This window comes from Hemicordylus capensis, chromosome 6, assembly GCF_027244095.1.
Source record: "Hemicordylus capensis ecotype Gifberg chromosome 6, rHemCap1.1.pri, whole genome shotgun sequence".
Lineage (NCBI taxonomy): Eukaryota > Metazoa > Chordata > Lepidosauria > Squamata > Cordylidae > Hemicordylus > Hemicordylus capensis.
In genome coordinates, this window is record NC_069662.1 from 51,058,051 (window position 1) to 51,074,950 (window position 16,900).

General features: G+C 44.5%; 1 protein-coding gene across 2 annotated transcripts in view; it reads right to left on the reverse strand.

The window, feature by feature from the left end:
* LOC128330249 (uncharacterized) overlaps nucleotides 1–16,900 on the reverse strand; it is a 172,126-nt gene that overhangs the window by 62,172 nt on the left and 93,054 nt on the right. For both annotated transcript variants that reach the window (XM_053262784.1, XM_053262783.1), the window contains 8 exons: nucleotides 16,583–16,654; nucleotides 16,118–16,231; nucleotides 13,310–13,381; nucleotides 11,171–11,275; nucleotides 8,184–8,255; nucleotides 6,549–6,653; nucleotides 2,776–2,844; nucleotides 322–426 (listed from right to left, as the gene is read on the reverse strand). In XM_053262784.1, coding sequence (XP_053118759.1) covers nucleotides 322–426; nucleotides 2,776–2,844; nucleotides 6,549–6,653; nucleotides 8,184–8,255; nucleotides 11,171–11,275; nucleotides 13,310–13,381; nucleotides 16,118–16,231; nucleotides 16,583–16,654 — 714 coding nt within the window. The remainder of the gene's footprint in view (nucleotides 1–321; nucleotides 427–2,775; nucleotides 2,845–6,548; nucleotides 6,654–8,183; nucleotides 8,256–11,170; nucleotides 11,276–13,309; nucleotides 13,382–16,117; nucleotides 16,232–16,582; nucleotides 16,655–16,900) is intronic.

Below are 16,900 nucleotides of genomic sequence, written 5' to 3' on the forward strand. Positions count from 1 at the left end.
CACAGCCTGAGCATCATTGGAAACAGGGGCGTAACAAAGCTGGAGTGGGCCCAGAGACAAAATTTAAAAATGGGCCCCTCACTGATACACACACACAAGGAGGGAGGCAGGGAGGGAGGGGAGAGAGAGACAGAGAGAGAGAGAAAGATACTAGCCAGGTCGAAGGAAGAAATACAAAGGAAGGATCATAATGAAGGAAGCTCTGCGGGTGTTGGGGAGTCATGTGACTTGCCTCTGGGAGGCCCCTCGAGGCGTGGGGGCCCCCAGGCAGCTGCCTCCCCTTGACTAATAGTACTTATGCCCCTGACTGGAAATACCAACCATTCACTTCTACATTCATCAAGCTCTCCTGGAGCTCCTTGTCATTCAAATAGATGCCTCTCCTAGCCAGAATGGATCCTAGGTCCTGAACAGCAATCTTCTGATCTAGAGAATAATGAAAGATGCCAAAGAGAAAATGGAAGTTAGTGACACAGCAGTAATTCGATTCTGATTTAGTGTCGGCTGTTGTGTGTTCCGAGCTCAAAACACAACACAAAATTGTGCACATCTCTAGAAAACAAGTAGAGATTAAATCTAAATGCCACTGGGGGGAGAGAAAAAGCAGAAAATAGTAATGGTGTGATGTGTTCATAAGTGCAGGGGTTCCTGAGATAATTCGAAGATTTAAAAATCTCAGTTTTTAATTCATTTTAAAAGAAAGTTTCAGGATCTCCAGCCAGCGGCAGCAGCATGTATGTCCTGCCAAGGTGAGGAGACAATACACTCTTATCATTCTCCCTGCTGCTCTCCTAGAATTCTGATCAGAAATATCCTTGCCACTTGGCAGGATGATACAGATGACCAGTCATCTTAGCAACTGATTATAACCACACTGTGGTGAATTGCCACTTGATAAATGACCATCTGTAATCCTATGCACCACTAGAAACTTGATATTGACATAGATAGCTATGTAATCGTAGCAGCCAAAAAGAAAGATGGCTTGGGCAGAGGTGTACTGAATTGGCTAAGGAGGGGAAAGGGTAGGATGGAATTCCAAAACACATGGTTCCAGAAACTATAAAAAAGTAGCTGCAGCTCTTGGATTCAATAAAGATTATTTTGAAAAGAAAGAGTCACAAAGGGATGGTTGGTGCAACAAGCTCCTCTGCCTGGATAACTTTGTTACATTTATGATGGACAACTGGCAAGCATGTGTGTGTGGGGTGTATTAAGAAACTTCTACTCCTTATTGGTTAGGTTTAGAGGCATGACCCTGGAGGAAGAGCACACAATCTCCTGTATTTCTGTTCCTAAGATTGAAGCTGTGAAGAAAAACTTTATGAGGAAATCTCTAGTCTAAAAGTCCAGAGCCAGGAGTTAGCTGTAAGATTTTTAATTTTATTTGTCATGCCTGTTCTTTCCCTCTCAGCCATTAATCCCTGGTTCCTGCAATTTCAATTAAAATGTTCTAAGTCTTAAGCTGTAGTGCAATCACTGTTGTGACTGTGTGGTCTGAGCAGTTAACTCTCTCCCACAGGCCTGCCAATTGGGCATGTTATTCTCGTGACCCCCAAGGTTGGGGAAGACTAGATAAGGCTGATTCCCCAGGGCGTTTTCCAGACTACGAGATTGTTAACGCTTAAAGTGTTGCAAAGTGTAACGGAATGAGGCAGCGTTTCGAAACTGCAAGCACAGCCATTCTCTGGCAGTATTATATGCAATGTGACAAGGTTTTGACCGTCCATATTGCCCATCACTGCAGTGGTTTTTCCAGGCAAGGAGCATCCATATTCCACCTCATCATTCATTCACCTCATCATTCAACGCATTTATTGGCCCCTCCTCCACCTTCTAAATTTCGGGCCAATGGGGTTGTGGAGGGAGAGGGGGATCACTGATGTGATGGAACTATTTAAAAAATAAAATAAAAATCTTGGTGCACTTGTGCAAAACCTCCAGCAGGGGGAAGTGGTATTCCAAAACAATGCCTTATGTTGTTGCAGGCTTGCACAAGCAAAGATTTTAAAAAATTAAAAATCCAATGGTGGAGAAGGAGGGAGGAGGCGGAGGGGAGGGGAGCGGAGCGCTCCTCCAGTAAAGGTGAGCAATCTGAAGGGGGGGCAGGCTACCTGGGAGGAGGTCTGGTCTCTGTGCCCCCGCCCTGCCCCCCCCAAGCAAGAGCAGCAGCTTCTCTGGGAATGGCAGTCACGGGCATTCTCTAACCCGGGCTGCTCCCCACACCCCCCAAAATTAACAACAACAACAAATTATGAAAATAACTGTTCACGCTGCAAGCATAAATAACGTGACAAGCCTCCCTACAATGGAAAAATACAACTACTTTCCTGCAAAGCTGTTACCACATTATAGGGCAATAACGAAACAATTAAATCCGAAACACGGCATGGGAAATATGAACTGTACCCTGTTGACAACACAATGACACTGATGTCGTAACACGGGCAAAATGGAGGGGCACTTAGTGAACACATTACGAAAATATTACAGACTGTAACCTGGAAAATGTCTAGGTAACACAAGTCCTCCTAATCGTTTCCTGGAAAAGAAGGTTCAAGGAGGTGGGGGCAGCAGACCATATTGGAAGGAAGGAATGGGAAGAGAGGGTGTGGTTGTTTTAAGGTTTGCACACATACAGCCTACCCATTTCTCCACAGTAATGTTCCAACTCCAAGGAACGTATGTGTAGGATAAAAGCAAGCAGAAAAACACAATTGTCTGTCATGAACTTTCCCCTATCACAGTATATTCTCAACCAGTTTATTAACTCACCAGTCTGGAGATATGGCTGGATTACTTTCACTGCTTTCATAAATGCTGCCAAGTTCACCTTCCCTTCAGCTGAAGGGGGAAAAAATAGTTCAGAATCAGAAGGGGAAGAAAATCCCAAGAGAGACAAAAATGAGATTGAGGTCAGCAGACAAAAACAGAGGTCAAGTCACTGAGAAGAACCCACGATAATTTAGAACAGTCCAAGTCTATCAGTCAGATAGCAGACAGAAAATAATAAGGAAAATCAAACTCCAACATTTATGGACTAGGATGTTTCAAGTAATCTGATAACTTAGCCCTTCATGAACTCATAACACACTGAAGACGTCAAAAAAATTGACAGTTGTCTGAAAAGTACACCACTGTGTTTGCCTAACCAACTTTATTTACCACATCCAGACTAGAGGCACCTTGCTACAAGAGTGGTGGGAACTGTTCCTCCCCCGGCTTCTATCCCCTTCCTTAACTACCTTTTTTGCTTTGTAGCACTGTTATTTAAATGTAAAAATGGAAAGTCCATTACAAAGTATTTAAAAGAGCAGCCAGTCAACAGCCAAGCATGGGCCTTCCTTTGCAATTGGGCAGGAGGAACTGACAGACCTAGAGTGTATTTTTCTCTTGTGTATTATGCACTGCGTCTACACGTTACACACTGTGCATTTGAAGTTTATGATATTCTGTGCTTTCAGAACTGCCATTGCCATGAGAGACTAATGGGGAAAGGATGATCCCTTCTTCCATATTCCATCTCCCATTATCTGCAGTATCCATTCCTCTGGCTTAAAACACAGCCTCCCCACTCAAGTTCTCTAAGTCCACTCCTCCTCCAAAAGGCATTTCCAAAAACATCCACCCATAATTGTACAAGCTGTATAATGTAGACAGAAAAATGCAAAAGCAGTACATTTCCCCCTTTTTCAAAGAGCCTTTCTAAATACAAGTGTTTGTTGTGGTAGGATTAATGGGTTCACAGACATAATTTTATCCAAAGTGACCGTGGGCTGTGTAAACACTCAAGTTTTTCCTACTATTTCATCCTGTTTCTTGTGCAGTTTCCTGTGGAGACACCTCAGTCTTCCATGTTCAAAAACCTAGTATAATGGCTCCCTCCCGCTAACACAGTACCACCCACACTTTCCTTTCTGCAACCAGCGTCAGACTGAGCGGGCACATGCATGCTCTGGTGCTTGCCGCCCTAGCCCTGCCCCGGGAGCGCCCGGGGAGCCAATCAGAGCTCTCACCCAGTGTCACATGCTCCCTGGGGAAATGGGCTGGGGCAAATGAGCTGCGCCGCTCCAGTCGGGGTGGCGAGTGGCTGGATTCTGCCCACTGTTGCCAACAGCGGGCAGTGTTGCATGCACACTGTGGACAGCTCAGGCAAACATCTTATTATTAAGTAAGAATGAATCATTTTTCTGTCTTCCGTTCAGCTGGTTTTATTCTCATCCCCTCTGAGCAGGGGCATAGCAAGCTGGGTGGCTGTCTCTCTTCTTCCCGCAAGCCACAGACATGAAGGCTGTTTCATGAGCAGCCTAATCCAGGCTAGGGTAGCCAAGTCTGGGTTAGGCTGCTCGTGTGCAGTGCTGGGATCCCCTCCTGCCTAACCCCACTTTGAAGCCCAGCCTTTAGACACATTAAAGCCTGGGCTGTTAGAGAACCCTTAGACTGGGTGCTGGGATCATGTGGGCACTAAGGCTGCTTTCAGACCGAGGGCAAACAGAGACGGGTGCCTAGAGTGCCTGTCTCATGGGGTATCCCCCAAAGCATCATGCTCATTGTGTGGTGCTTTGTGGGATACATGGAGGCCAGGACACATCGTACTGGCCACTGGAGATCCGCTTTGCGTGCAGCAGGGCAGATTGTGTGGGAGCATGGTCTGCACTCCCCATCATTGTTAAGGAATTATCTGGGGGGTGGGGGAAGGTATGTTTTGTGCAGCCTTCCTCCTGCCCACCCTCTGAGTTTCAAGAGGAGAGCTGGTCTTGTGGTACATGACTTGTCCCCTTAGCTAAGCAAGGTCTGCCCTGGTTGCATATGAATGGGAGACTAGAAGTGCGCACACTGTAAAATATTCCCCTCGGGGGATGGAGCCGCTCTGGGAAGAGCAGAAGGTTTCAAGTTCCCTCCCTGGCTTCTCCAAGGTAGAGCTGATAGAGATCCCTGCCTGCAACCTTGGAGACGCCGCTGCCAGTCTGTGAAGACAATAGACCAATGGTCTGACTCAGTATATGGCTGCTTCCTATGTTCTCCCAATGCCTCCACTATGTTCCTCCCTCTGCAATGCTTCTCCCCACCCATTGTGAAGGCCACCTGGCCAGCTGGGAAGAAACATGCAAAGGCTTCTTTGCTCAGGCTCTCCAAGGTGAAAAAACTTGCAGAGGCACCTGCAAGAAAACCTGCAGCTTCCTGCTGGTGCGATGCTTCCTTTTTCTCCAAGCATCCTGCCAGCTTGAAGCAACCACTTCTTGGGCTGGCAAGCGCGAGAGTGCTGCCATGAGTTCCTTTCCAGCGGCCCAGAAGATGCAGGTGCGAGAAATGACCAAAGGCGGCAGAAAGATGTGGCAGGGGTGGGAAAAAAAACTCCTCCCTTCCTCCCCAGACCCACCCCTCGCCACCCAGAAAAGGTAATGGTCCCACCTATGCCTTCTGCGGAAACCCATTGACAGTGTCTACATGCTGCAATCTACTGGGCACAACAACTCTTGCCGCATTCAGCACAACAAAAAGGGGATGCTTTTTTATTCTACGTTTCCATGGAATTGAGGGCTATTGGTTGTAGAAAAGTGTGGAAAGGCATTAACATTTGTTTATATGGGCAGCAGCATTCCCCGTGGAAATCAGCACTGAAGCTGGTACAATTTACCATCTAGAAAGGCTCCTTATCTACTTATTTACACTCCATTGCAGAATATGTAACGTTCAGGTTGTGAAATAGAGGGAGTGTGTCTGTGTGTTCTTTCTTTTTTTTGCAAATTAAATTTTTATTAATTTTGACAATATTCTTATTAACATTCACAACAAACAAACAAATACGGACTTCCCGCTCACACCTCTTCGTGAATCATCAACTATAAAATTTACCTTTGCTATAATAATAATTCAAACATAAATTTAAACCTTACAAACACAATTTTAATCTACCCAACCTGCTATTATTACTAAATTTCAAACCCTGCTGTAAAATCCATAGTAGGAAAATAATTCTTTAGATACAACAAGAATGGTTTCCAATCTTCTTTAAAGCATTCTAGATTTTGATCTCTTATCAATACTGTAAGTTTTGCCATCTCCGCGTATTCCAGAATTTTTATCAGCCAATCTTCTTTTGAAGGGAGTTCATTGCTCTTCCATTTCTGTGCATATATTATTCTGGCAGCCGTAGAAGCGTACATAAAAAATGTTAAATCAGTTGCAGAAAATACTCCTTGTGTTATTCCCAGCAGGAAGGATTCTGGCTTCTTAGGAAATGTCATTTTAAAAATTTTCTTTAACTCATTATATAGCATATCCCAATAAGCCTTCCTACAAGTCCACCACATATGGAAAAAGGTACCTTCAGAGTGTCCACATTTCCAACATTTGTTTGAAACATTTTTATACATTAATGCCAATTTTTTTGGTGTCAAATACCATCTATACAACATTTTGTAATAATTTTCTTTTAAAGCATAACATGCTGTAAATTTTAAATGAGCAATTCTTTCAGCAATTATTACTGCCAAACATTTTGAGTTTGCCAATAATCTCATCAGCTTCCAAAAGTGTATACTGACCATCAACAGGGGTATGTTTCAACGCTTCACGCATCTCTTCTTCAGTGAGACTGATGTCTGCACTGGCCAGGATGTCCTTTAGGTCTTGAACAACCACCCTGTCTCCTGTAATGAGGGAAAAGCGATCAATCTGACATGATGGATGAAGATCCCACAGGCACCAGCTGGGAAAATGGATTAACAAGCCATCCATGCACTGTTGTGCAGTTTGACCCCATGGACAAAGGAAATCTTTGGGTACAGTGCAATTGCCATGACACCCCCCACAACATTTTTCAAGCCACACCGCCTATGATGATTATCCTAGGGCCATTCAAAAGGCTAGAAAAGATGTAACGTTACAAAGCAGTGGGGCTAGGCTGGAAGCAACCCCACTGAACTAAGTTTGGACTAACCTTTCCTCTCTAGGGGTGAGTTCAGGAAAGAAAGAAAAATTCATTCTGCAACTTTATAGCAGAAGCCAGATGAGGACAATACATATTGGCTCATGCCTGTGACATTACCAAGACATACATGCACCCCAATCTCTGCAACAATTTTGGGGGGAAAGAATTCTTAGGGGAAAAAATTTAATATGGTGATGGATTAACAGATAAATTTATATGCAGCACTTTAAACATTAAAAAAAGAACTGAGCAAGGATGGTCTAGACTGACAACCAAGTCAGTGCTTGATTTATACATGTCTATTCATTTTGTTGCAAAATTGGGATAAGCTAGGCCCACATGGCTAAGGGAGGCACTGTGAGCTCTATCAGTCTTCACTCTGTGAGGTCGTTCACACAGCTGGGCAGGGCGGGACGGTGGTGGTGGTGGTGGGAGACTGGTTGAACTCACCTGGCACAGCTCAGAGCTCCAGAGTATGGATATCCCACAATGCACTACGTGGCATGCAGGAGATGGGTGCTCTAGGTGTCCACCTTTGTGTCCACTGGGTGGAATGTAGCCCCAGTGAACAGACAATCCTGGAGCCCGGGCTAAGGGCTCACTTGAGCCCCTAACCCTGGCTAAGAGCTGGGTTTAGAAGCTTGGCCAGGCAGTGCTTGGCAATCCTGGAAGTTTGGCAATCCTGGAAGGCAATTCGGCAATCCTGGAAGTTCTCATCCTGGGCTTCCCTAGCTTGGGCTAGGCAGCACATGAGAAGATCCTCTGTGTTTCTTTATAGAACTATGAACTGTGATCACCAGCAATAACAAGATTGCTGTTGTTCACACCCTTGATCATTTACCCTGATATGCAAGAGGGATGATAAGTCAATGGATGATCTTTCCAGGGGGTCTTTCCTCTCTTTTTCAGCTAATTTCAACTCCTTGAATATACCAACAAACCAAAAGCAAGACTTCAGAATACTAACTCTTCCCCTTCATCTCAGTAGCGGCTTCTACATGACCTCAGGAAGGACTGTGGAAGTTAGGAAGGGCTGTCTTCAAAGGTTAAGATTTGGGAGCCAAGGAGAAAGCCTGGGTGCACTTATGACTGAGATGGTGGAGGGACAGAGATACACAAGAGCGAGTACGCAGGGTCCCCTATACTGCCCCCAAAGCATGGAGATATGCCCTCTGTCTGTTTTTGAGCAGAAATAAAGAGGCACCACAAAATAAAGGCATCTATACCAATACCCCTCAATTCAACTCACTTTCAAACTGGGAAGGCCGCCGTGTAGCCATGACACCCTCCAGTACATTCTTCAGGTTTATTCTCCCATCAGCTGCAAACAAAAATGGCTGATCAGACATGATGAGATGCATGGAAGCTGGAGGAAGGGAAGGAGCACAGTACCCCCCCCCCCATTGTGTACAACTTCCTTTATGCTGTAAGGCTCCAAGTTTCCTCACTTTAAATTAAAGACACAAGAAAATCTTCTACCTTATGTTCCACCCCACTTTATTTATTTATTTATTTGATTTATTTTATTTATTTATTACATTTGTATAATGCCCAAAATGCAAGTCTCTGGGCAGTTTACAACAAAACAATAAAAGCAACCGATAAAAAGATTAAAACATTTCAACAATTAAAATTTAAAATGTTAAAACTATTAAAAACACAATTAAAACAATATCTAATTAGAAGCCTGGGTGAACAAATGCATCTCGACTGCCTTTTTAAAAGCCGTAAGAGATGGGGAGGCCCTTATTTCAGCAGGAAGTATGTTCCAAAGCCTTGGGGCAGCAATGGAGAAGGCCCATCCCCGAGTAGCCACCAGACGAGCCAGTGGCAACTGCAGATGGACCTCTCCAGATGATCTCAATGGGCAGTGTGGTTCATAGCAATGAAGATGTTCTCTTAAATACCCAGGGCCCAAACTGTTTAGGGCTTTATAGGTTATAACCAAAACCTTGTACTTTGCCTGGAAACTTATCGGTAGCCAGTGTAGATCTTTTAAGATAGGAGTGATATGGTCTCTCCGAGATGACCCAGAGACCAACCTGGCTGCCGCATTCTGGACTAACTGCAGTTTCTGGACTATGTACAAAGGCAGCCCCACATAGAGCACATTGCAGTAGTCAAGTCTGGAGGTGACCAACAGATGTACTACTGTTCTGAGCTCATTTGTCTCAAGAAATCGACACAGCTGGCATATCAGCCGAAGCTGATAAAAGGCACCTCTGGTCACTGCCTCAACCTGGGACACCATGGAGGCATCCTGCTCTCCTTCAGAGAAGCATTTATGATCTCTATTAGGCCTTCTACAACAACATCCCTGCCATATAGTATTAGCCATGTTGGGCAAGGGTCAAGAGCGAACAGGTGGTAGGCCGCATCACTCCAAGCAGCTTGTCCACATCCTCATGAGTCACAAACTGAAACTGATCCAGCCTAACTACATAAGAGTCGTCACTGGACACCTCGAACTCAGACACTGCAGTAATTGTGGGGTCTAAATCCAAGTCAGCCCGAATATGAGAGATTTTATCCACATAAAAATCATTAAACATGTCACAGCGGGTAATAGATGGTTCAAAATTCTGATTCAAGGGAAGAGGGACACTCACTAACCCTCTCACAACTCTGAACAATTCCGCTGGACATGAATTTGCAGACGTAATACGGACTGCAAAGAATTGCTTCTTTGCCGCCTGTATTACCAGAGCATAGATCTTCAAATGTGCTCTATGTTGTAATCTGTCAGATTTGAGTAGAGTCTTCCTCCACTTGCACTCCAGTCATCTACCTCGCCGCTTCAGCCCCCATAGTGCTTCCATATATGAAGAGGCCAATTTTGAAGCGGGTCGGAGAGGACACTTTGGTGTGATCATGTCTACTGCCCTGTTGAGCTTGCTGTTTCAGTTCTCCACCAGGGCATCAACAAGATCACCAGCAGAGCCAACACTAAATCCCTCCAAGGCTTCTTAGAACCCTATCGGATCCAATAGCCTTCTTGGGCAGACCATTTTAATGGGCCCCTCGCCCCTGTAAAGGTGGGGTATGACTGTGAGTCCAACCTTAACCAAATGGTGGTCCGTCCATGACAATGGGGAAATCACAGGAGTCCCCACCCACGGAACACCACCCTGATCAGAGTAAAAGACCAGATCAAGTATGTGGCCTGCAATGTGCATCGGTCCTGAGACCCTTTGGGATAGGCTCATAGTTGTCATGGCCGCTATGAACTCCTGAGCTGCCCCAGACAAATTGGTCCCAAAGTGAACATTGAAGTCTCCCAGCACCATAAGTCTGAGAGACCCCAATGCCAAACGCGAGACAAAGTCCGTCAGCTCAGTTAGGGACTGCACCGGACAGCGGGGCAATCGGTACAGCAACAGAAGTCCCAGTCTATCCTTGGTCCTCAAACTGAGGTACACACATTCAATATGGTCAAACACTTCCACAGGGATCCTGGTCAGGGAGAGGTTATCCTTATAGACCACAGCCACTCCACCTCCCCACCCACGTCTCCACACCTGCTCCTCAACAGAGTACCCTGGAGGGAGAAGCTGGAATCAGACTGTCTTCAGGTTTCTAGAGAGGTCAATTTTTAGTGAGTGGAAAGGGTTTGGCTACAGAAAATACATCACCACCACAATTTTGGGCTCCGAAAGTAGGGATGGTGTATGAAATGTCTCCTCTTCGTAAGCAAACCCACCACTCAGCTACTGCCAGCCCTCATCCTGGCAGCAATCCTAGGGATACGTTGTATGATCTCAAATGACAATGAATGTGACAAATATTTATATATTGCTTTTCAACAAAAGTTTCCAAAGCTGTTTACATTGATATACATACATAAATTAAATGGCTCCCTGTCCTCCAATGGCTCACAATCTAAAAAAGAAACATGAGCTAGACACCAGCAACAGCCACTGGAGAGATGCTGTGCTGGGGATGGATAGGGCTGCTTCAAATATTCCTTCTGCTCAATGAGGATTTTAAAACCTACTTTTAGGATAGTCAAATGTATACCACTGAACTTTTGCCTTAACTCCCAAATAATGTCAGGGCTTGTTCTTAACTTTATTTCTCCAGACAGAGGAATGAATGCCTGTATCAAAAAAACATTAAATGCAATGTCAGATTGGCTACACAAGGATCTCTTTCCTTCCGGAAACATTCATGTTTGGAAGGTGATAGGCTTTCTGGCACCCTCCAGATTCCACCTAAGCCCCTTTCTTTGCAACTCACCATCAGGAATGACATACTTCAAGGCCTCCTGCATTTCCTCTTCTGTTAGGTGGATGCCCATCTTGGCCAGAGTGGAACTCAAGTCGCCGATCTCAACCGCTTTCCCTTAGATTGGTCAACAGGAATTAGTCTGATGAAGGGCTCCACAGTTTTTACTTCATAGCCTACACACTAATCTTAAACAGACCTGTAATCTAAATTGCCACCTGTGACAAATAAGAATTTCCTCCAAGTAAGCAGGCATGGAAGTTTTACAAAGGTTTGCTCTTTTGGGGAGGTAGGAAGCATGGATTGCCAACTCTGATGGAAGCTGTTCTTGGAAATGTTTGTTACACACACACACACACACACACACACACACACACACACACACACCCCGCCACACATGCAATATCAAGTCATAAAAATGTCCAGGATTGCTGTCAACAGTCACCTGGAAATCGATGCCAATTCCTGGAGACTACAGGCCAATGATGGAGGCTTAACAAATCTAAAGGAAGTCACAAATGACTTACAGAAGTAGATGCAGGTGGGTGGGCTCGTAACCTTTGTGGACATGTTTGCAAAGCTGTGACTATTTATGCTCCCCCCCCACCCCAAAAAACCTCCAGAAGAATGGAGGTATGATGCTGGAACGAATCCAGGAAGGGAATCATTACAAAATCATTTTGTGCCAGTAACATGCAGAAGCAATACTGTCCCTGCCATGTGGGTTTACAATCTAGAGTCAACAATGAGTGGGTGGATGTATGCAGGTTGGATTTTAGTGTTAAGCTTGCTTTACAAAAGAGTTCAGTACTCAACCTGCCATTCAGATCTGGGCCTCCATCTACCTTGCTTACCCCAGTTGGTGAAGTGTGAAAGTGGGTGAGGCTGGAAACCTTACTTCGCATTCAACTCAACCATTTTGCAGGAGATGTCTGAGTTGGAAGCCCAGCAACTCACAGGGAGGCTGAAGCCTGAAGAGTATAACTCCTCTAAATAAATAATACATTAAAAAAAGGTATAAAAACCCTCTTGGTCTGTGCAGGGCACTGAAGTTTTACCCTCTGCTTGCTAGACATCTTATTCAGCCACAACATTGGTTGCCAAGATTTCCACAGGCATTGCACACATGTTGTCAAGTATACCACCACACAATAAGGGTGGTAATAATAAGGGTCAAAATCCTTACTCTTTTTTGAAATATGAAAACAGATCCTTGAGCACATGAAGCTGCTTTATACTAGACTAGTTCAGACGATCATTATTAGGGTGGGACAAGTGTCCTACCCAAATTCAGAAGCTGTGTGTGCTCCCATTTTGTGATTGTGTGTGAGTGACAAACAAGGTAGGAGTCATGGCCAATGATCATCTGCTAGGTGTCAGCTTGGTTGGAGCGCTTTTCCTCTCACCTCATTAAACAGTTGGGTACAGCTGCTGGGTAGGACGGAGATCTCCTACCCAGCTGACACACAGAGGATTATCACTGCCCCTGCCTCCTACCTTGTTTCCCCCCCACTTGCACACAATCACAAAATGGGAACATACACAGCTCCTGAATTTGGGTGGGACACTTGTCCCCACCCTATCAATGTTTGTGTGAACTAGCCTACTGAGTCAGACCATTGGTCCCTTTAGTTCAGTATTGTTTATGCTGATTGCTAGCATCTGTCGCCTTATCTGGAGAGGCCAGAAATCAAACCTGGAACTAGGGATGTGCATGGAACTGGTTCTGTGCACTCCCGGGAGGTTGGGGGGGGTCACTTTAAGGGGCAGGGAAGGTGCTTAAAGTGACCCGCCCCCTCCATACCAGCTTGAATGCCAGTTGCCAGAACCGGTTTGGCACTCTTAGATTGGAATCGCTGAATGGTTCCGTGTACATCCCTACCTGGAACCTTCGCCATACAAAACATGAGCTTTACCACTGCCATGGCCTCTCTTCAAAGATCTACCTCTACTACTAGACTTTGTGCTCCGGCAGAATAATGGCTTGGACAAATTCCCAGGTATGCTCCTCTTCATTTATCAGTTCCTTCTCATATAACTTAATTTCATTCTTCTTCCCCATTCAGTGCCTGCATGGCATCCAGGCACAGGTCCCAAATGCTGCCAGCTTTCCTGAACTAATTCCCAACTCAACAAATGCAACTCACTTACCACGAACTTGCAATTGTCTCTGCATCTTGGTCACATTTTTCATGAGTTCGCTGATATTCACCTTCCCATCTTCTGTTAAGATGAAATTCTGATTTATTTATTATAAACACATATTACCACATGCTGTAGTGAAAAGTCTTTCAGAGTAGCTTACACTAGCTAAAAAATATGAAGGTGGGGGGGACAATACATTATAATGGAATATAATTAGTTGACAATTTTTTGGTGCTGGTCACTCTTATGGTAATGTGTCAGATCAGCATTAGTTGCCACTATTTTGTAATTACAGAAGTTTTTGTTGTATATGTTGTTGGTGGATGTTTACCTAGTTGCATGTATTAAGCATCCTCACAGTAGTGCAGCAACATGCTTGCACAAGTGTAGTGTTGGAGGCTGGCCACAAGCTTCAGTTATACATACAGTTCAAGTGATTTGGATCCATAGAATAAGTATCTAAAATATAATGGACCTAGAGGAAAATGTAAAATAATATACTTCAGAAACACACAAAGAGATCAATGTGAGGAAACAGTGGCACCGTCTGTTATGTTTCATCTACACACACTGCTCTTCAGTGATAACCCACTTCCTGAACTATCTCAGGAAGCAGCCATTGAGGCAGTTGCTCCCAAAGGTTTCCACAGGGGAGGAAGAAGAAAACACCCAAGAGATAAGAATGCTCCCATTCACTGCTTCCAAGGTTTCTTTGTCCATGTCCTGGACACTGGCTTTGCTTCTCAGAAATTTGCTCAGCTCTTTCACCACCAGGCCAATCCTGGAGTTTGCAGGAGACATTACAGGCCTCCTGGGGCACATGTGGTGAGGCCTAGCATACAAATAGCCCTCTTTGCAGGGCTATTTCAGCCCCTAGTAGACTTCAGACCAGTGCTGAAGCAACACTCCAGGTTATTGGTTCCCTGACTCAGGCCCTGCTGGTTAGTCATGTCGCTAGCACCCATAGTGTGCCGAGTAAGGTGTGGTCTTTGGATTTCCTTTGCATGCTATGCTTTATTGCTAGAGGTGCTCTTACCCCTGGACTTCAGGGCTGAAGTCCAGGGCCTCCACACTCCCTGATTGATTGATTAAGTGCCGTCAAGTCGTTGTCAACTCTTAGCGACCACATAGATAGATTCTCTCCAGGATGATCTGTCTTCAACTTGGCCTAAGGTCTCTAAGTGGTGCATTCATTGCTGTCGTCATCGAGTCCATTCACCTTGCTGCTAGCCATCCTCTTCTTCTTTTTCTTTCAACTTTCCCCAGCATTATGGACTTCTCAAGGGAGCTGGATTGTCGCATAATGTGTCCAAAGTATGATAGTTTGAGCCTGGTCATTTGTACCTCGAGTGAAAATTCTGGATTGATTTGTTCTATGATCCATTTGTTTGTTTTCCTGGCTGTCCATTGTATCCTCAAAAGTCTTCTCCAGCACCAAAGTTCAAAAGCATCAATGCTTTTTCTATCTTGCTTCTTCAAAGTCCAGCTTTTGCATCCATAGAGTGTCACAGGAAAAACCATTGCCTGAACGATTCTAATCTTTGTAGGTGTAGACACGTCACAGCATCCACACCCCCTGGAGGCCCCTAAATCCTCTTTAGTCTGTCCTGGGTGGTGTGGTTTGTGCCCTCAAGAACCTACATGTTAAAAAATGATGCTTAACTTGCAGTGGTGGTGGGGCTCCAAAGTCCTTTAGGTTCAAGGATCCAAAATTACCTAAGTGCACCTCTGTCTATTGCCTGTCTGCTAACCAAGACATGGAATTCACTTCCAGACTGAGCTGAAAGACCTGTCCAACCATACCGCTAGAGGTGCTAGTTGTGAACTAAGAGCATCTGTGAATGCTCATATGCTAGCTAGGGGTGTGCACAAAACTGGCTGGCCCGGTTCGGTTCGAGTCCATACAGGAGCCGAACAGGACCAGAACAGTTTGGTTTTGTCCCCCATTGAAACTCCACCCCCGGGTTTGGTTCAGTGAGGTTTGTGAGTCATTTTTTAAAAAAAGAAAAGAAATTAAGCCCGGTCATGAACTGGCCATGCAGGGGCCCATTGTGCATGTATGTCATCATCCAAAATGACCACCACGATGGAGGAAAGGCCCAGAAAGGGCCGAAGAACACCTGAACCAGGCTATTTTTGGCATGAGGAAGGCCAGCAGGGGGAGGAGGAACGTCCACCGGGGAGACACACACACACACACACACACACACACACACACACACTCACACACACACGTACGTCCTTGGAGAAGCTCCATGGAGGGGATAAGTACAAAAAGAAATTTTTTTAAAATTATTTGCGAACCCGCCAAATGGCTGTGAGGGATTGGTCCGGGGTTGGAGAACAGGGGGTGGTTTGGTTTGACCCCGAACATGTTTGATGCCAAACTTGTTTGCACATCCCTAACACTAGTAAGTCGCACAATGCAAAAAAAAAAAAAAGGATTAACATTTTAAACACTTCAAAAATAATTTTACCTTTGTTGTGTCTATAATTCTGTGGGTCTTACTTGGCTATGTGAATATTCCTATAAAAATAATTGCATATATATATTTCTGTTTTTTAAAAAGATAGAAAGTAGTACTATTTTATCCTATTTGCCTCAGAAACTTATGAGGTGGGACATTATTATACCTATTGTTAGGACAGAGAAACTGAAGTTAAGAGACAGCAGGAGGCAATGAGATTATTTTCATGATCCACACAGGGCATAAGGACAGAATGTTTTGGAAAAACAAAATTTATGATTTCTGGAGCTTAAGATGTTAATATTTTTGTAAATGAGAAATCTTCCTCCACTCCCAGCACACTTACCATCCAGAGTCACATGCTTCAATGCCTCTTCGAGTTGTTCTTTGGTCGGGTGGATCCCCAGGTCAGACAAAAGAGAATCTACATCTCCCACAGCAACCAAACCCTCTTGGGAAGCTACATAGGGAAAGAATGGACCAGAGGCCAGAAGTTTTAGATTTTGGGGGGTGGGGGATTAGTTTTCACAACTTTATTTGTGCCCACCTTCCCATAGTCTGCAAAGACAAAATGCTGATTTGTTTATTTGCTACAAATATGTATTATCCTGCTCTGCAAAGATTTTGGAGGAGCTATTTAAAATACATAATATTTATGATATAATTAATGAAGTTGCACTCCTTTCCCTAGTGACCCCATGAACCTCTGAAACCTCAGGTCTAACTGTCCTAAGCCCAACAGAGGCAGCCATGACTCATCAGTCACCATTGTCCTTCAGTCTGTCCTCTTAAAAATGTCCCAAAGACTCACCTTCTAAATCTGCTATTTTCTGCACAATCTTCACTCCCTTCATTAAGTCATCCAAGTTAACTTTCCCATCCGCTGGAAGACAAAATAGGGAAAGTGATCTATTCAACTGGACAGAGAAGAAGAATGTTAATATTCTAATACAGATTTGTGCAAACGTACACTACATTAAAAAAAATCTTCAAAAGGTAATTTTACTGTTGTTGAGTCAATCATTCTGTGAGCCCCACTTGGCTATGCGAATATTCTGATCAATATAATTGCATGAGAGACCACTTGGAGAGACCACGTTACTCCTTTACTGATGGCGCTACACTGGCT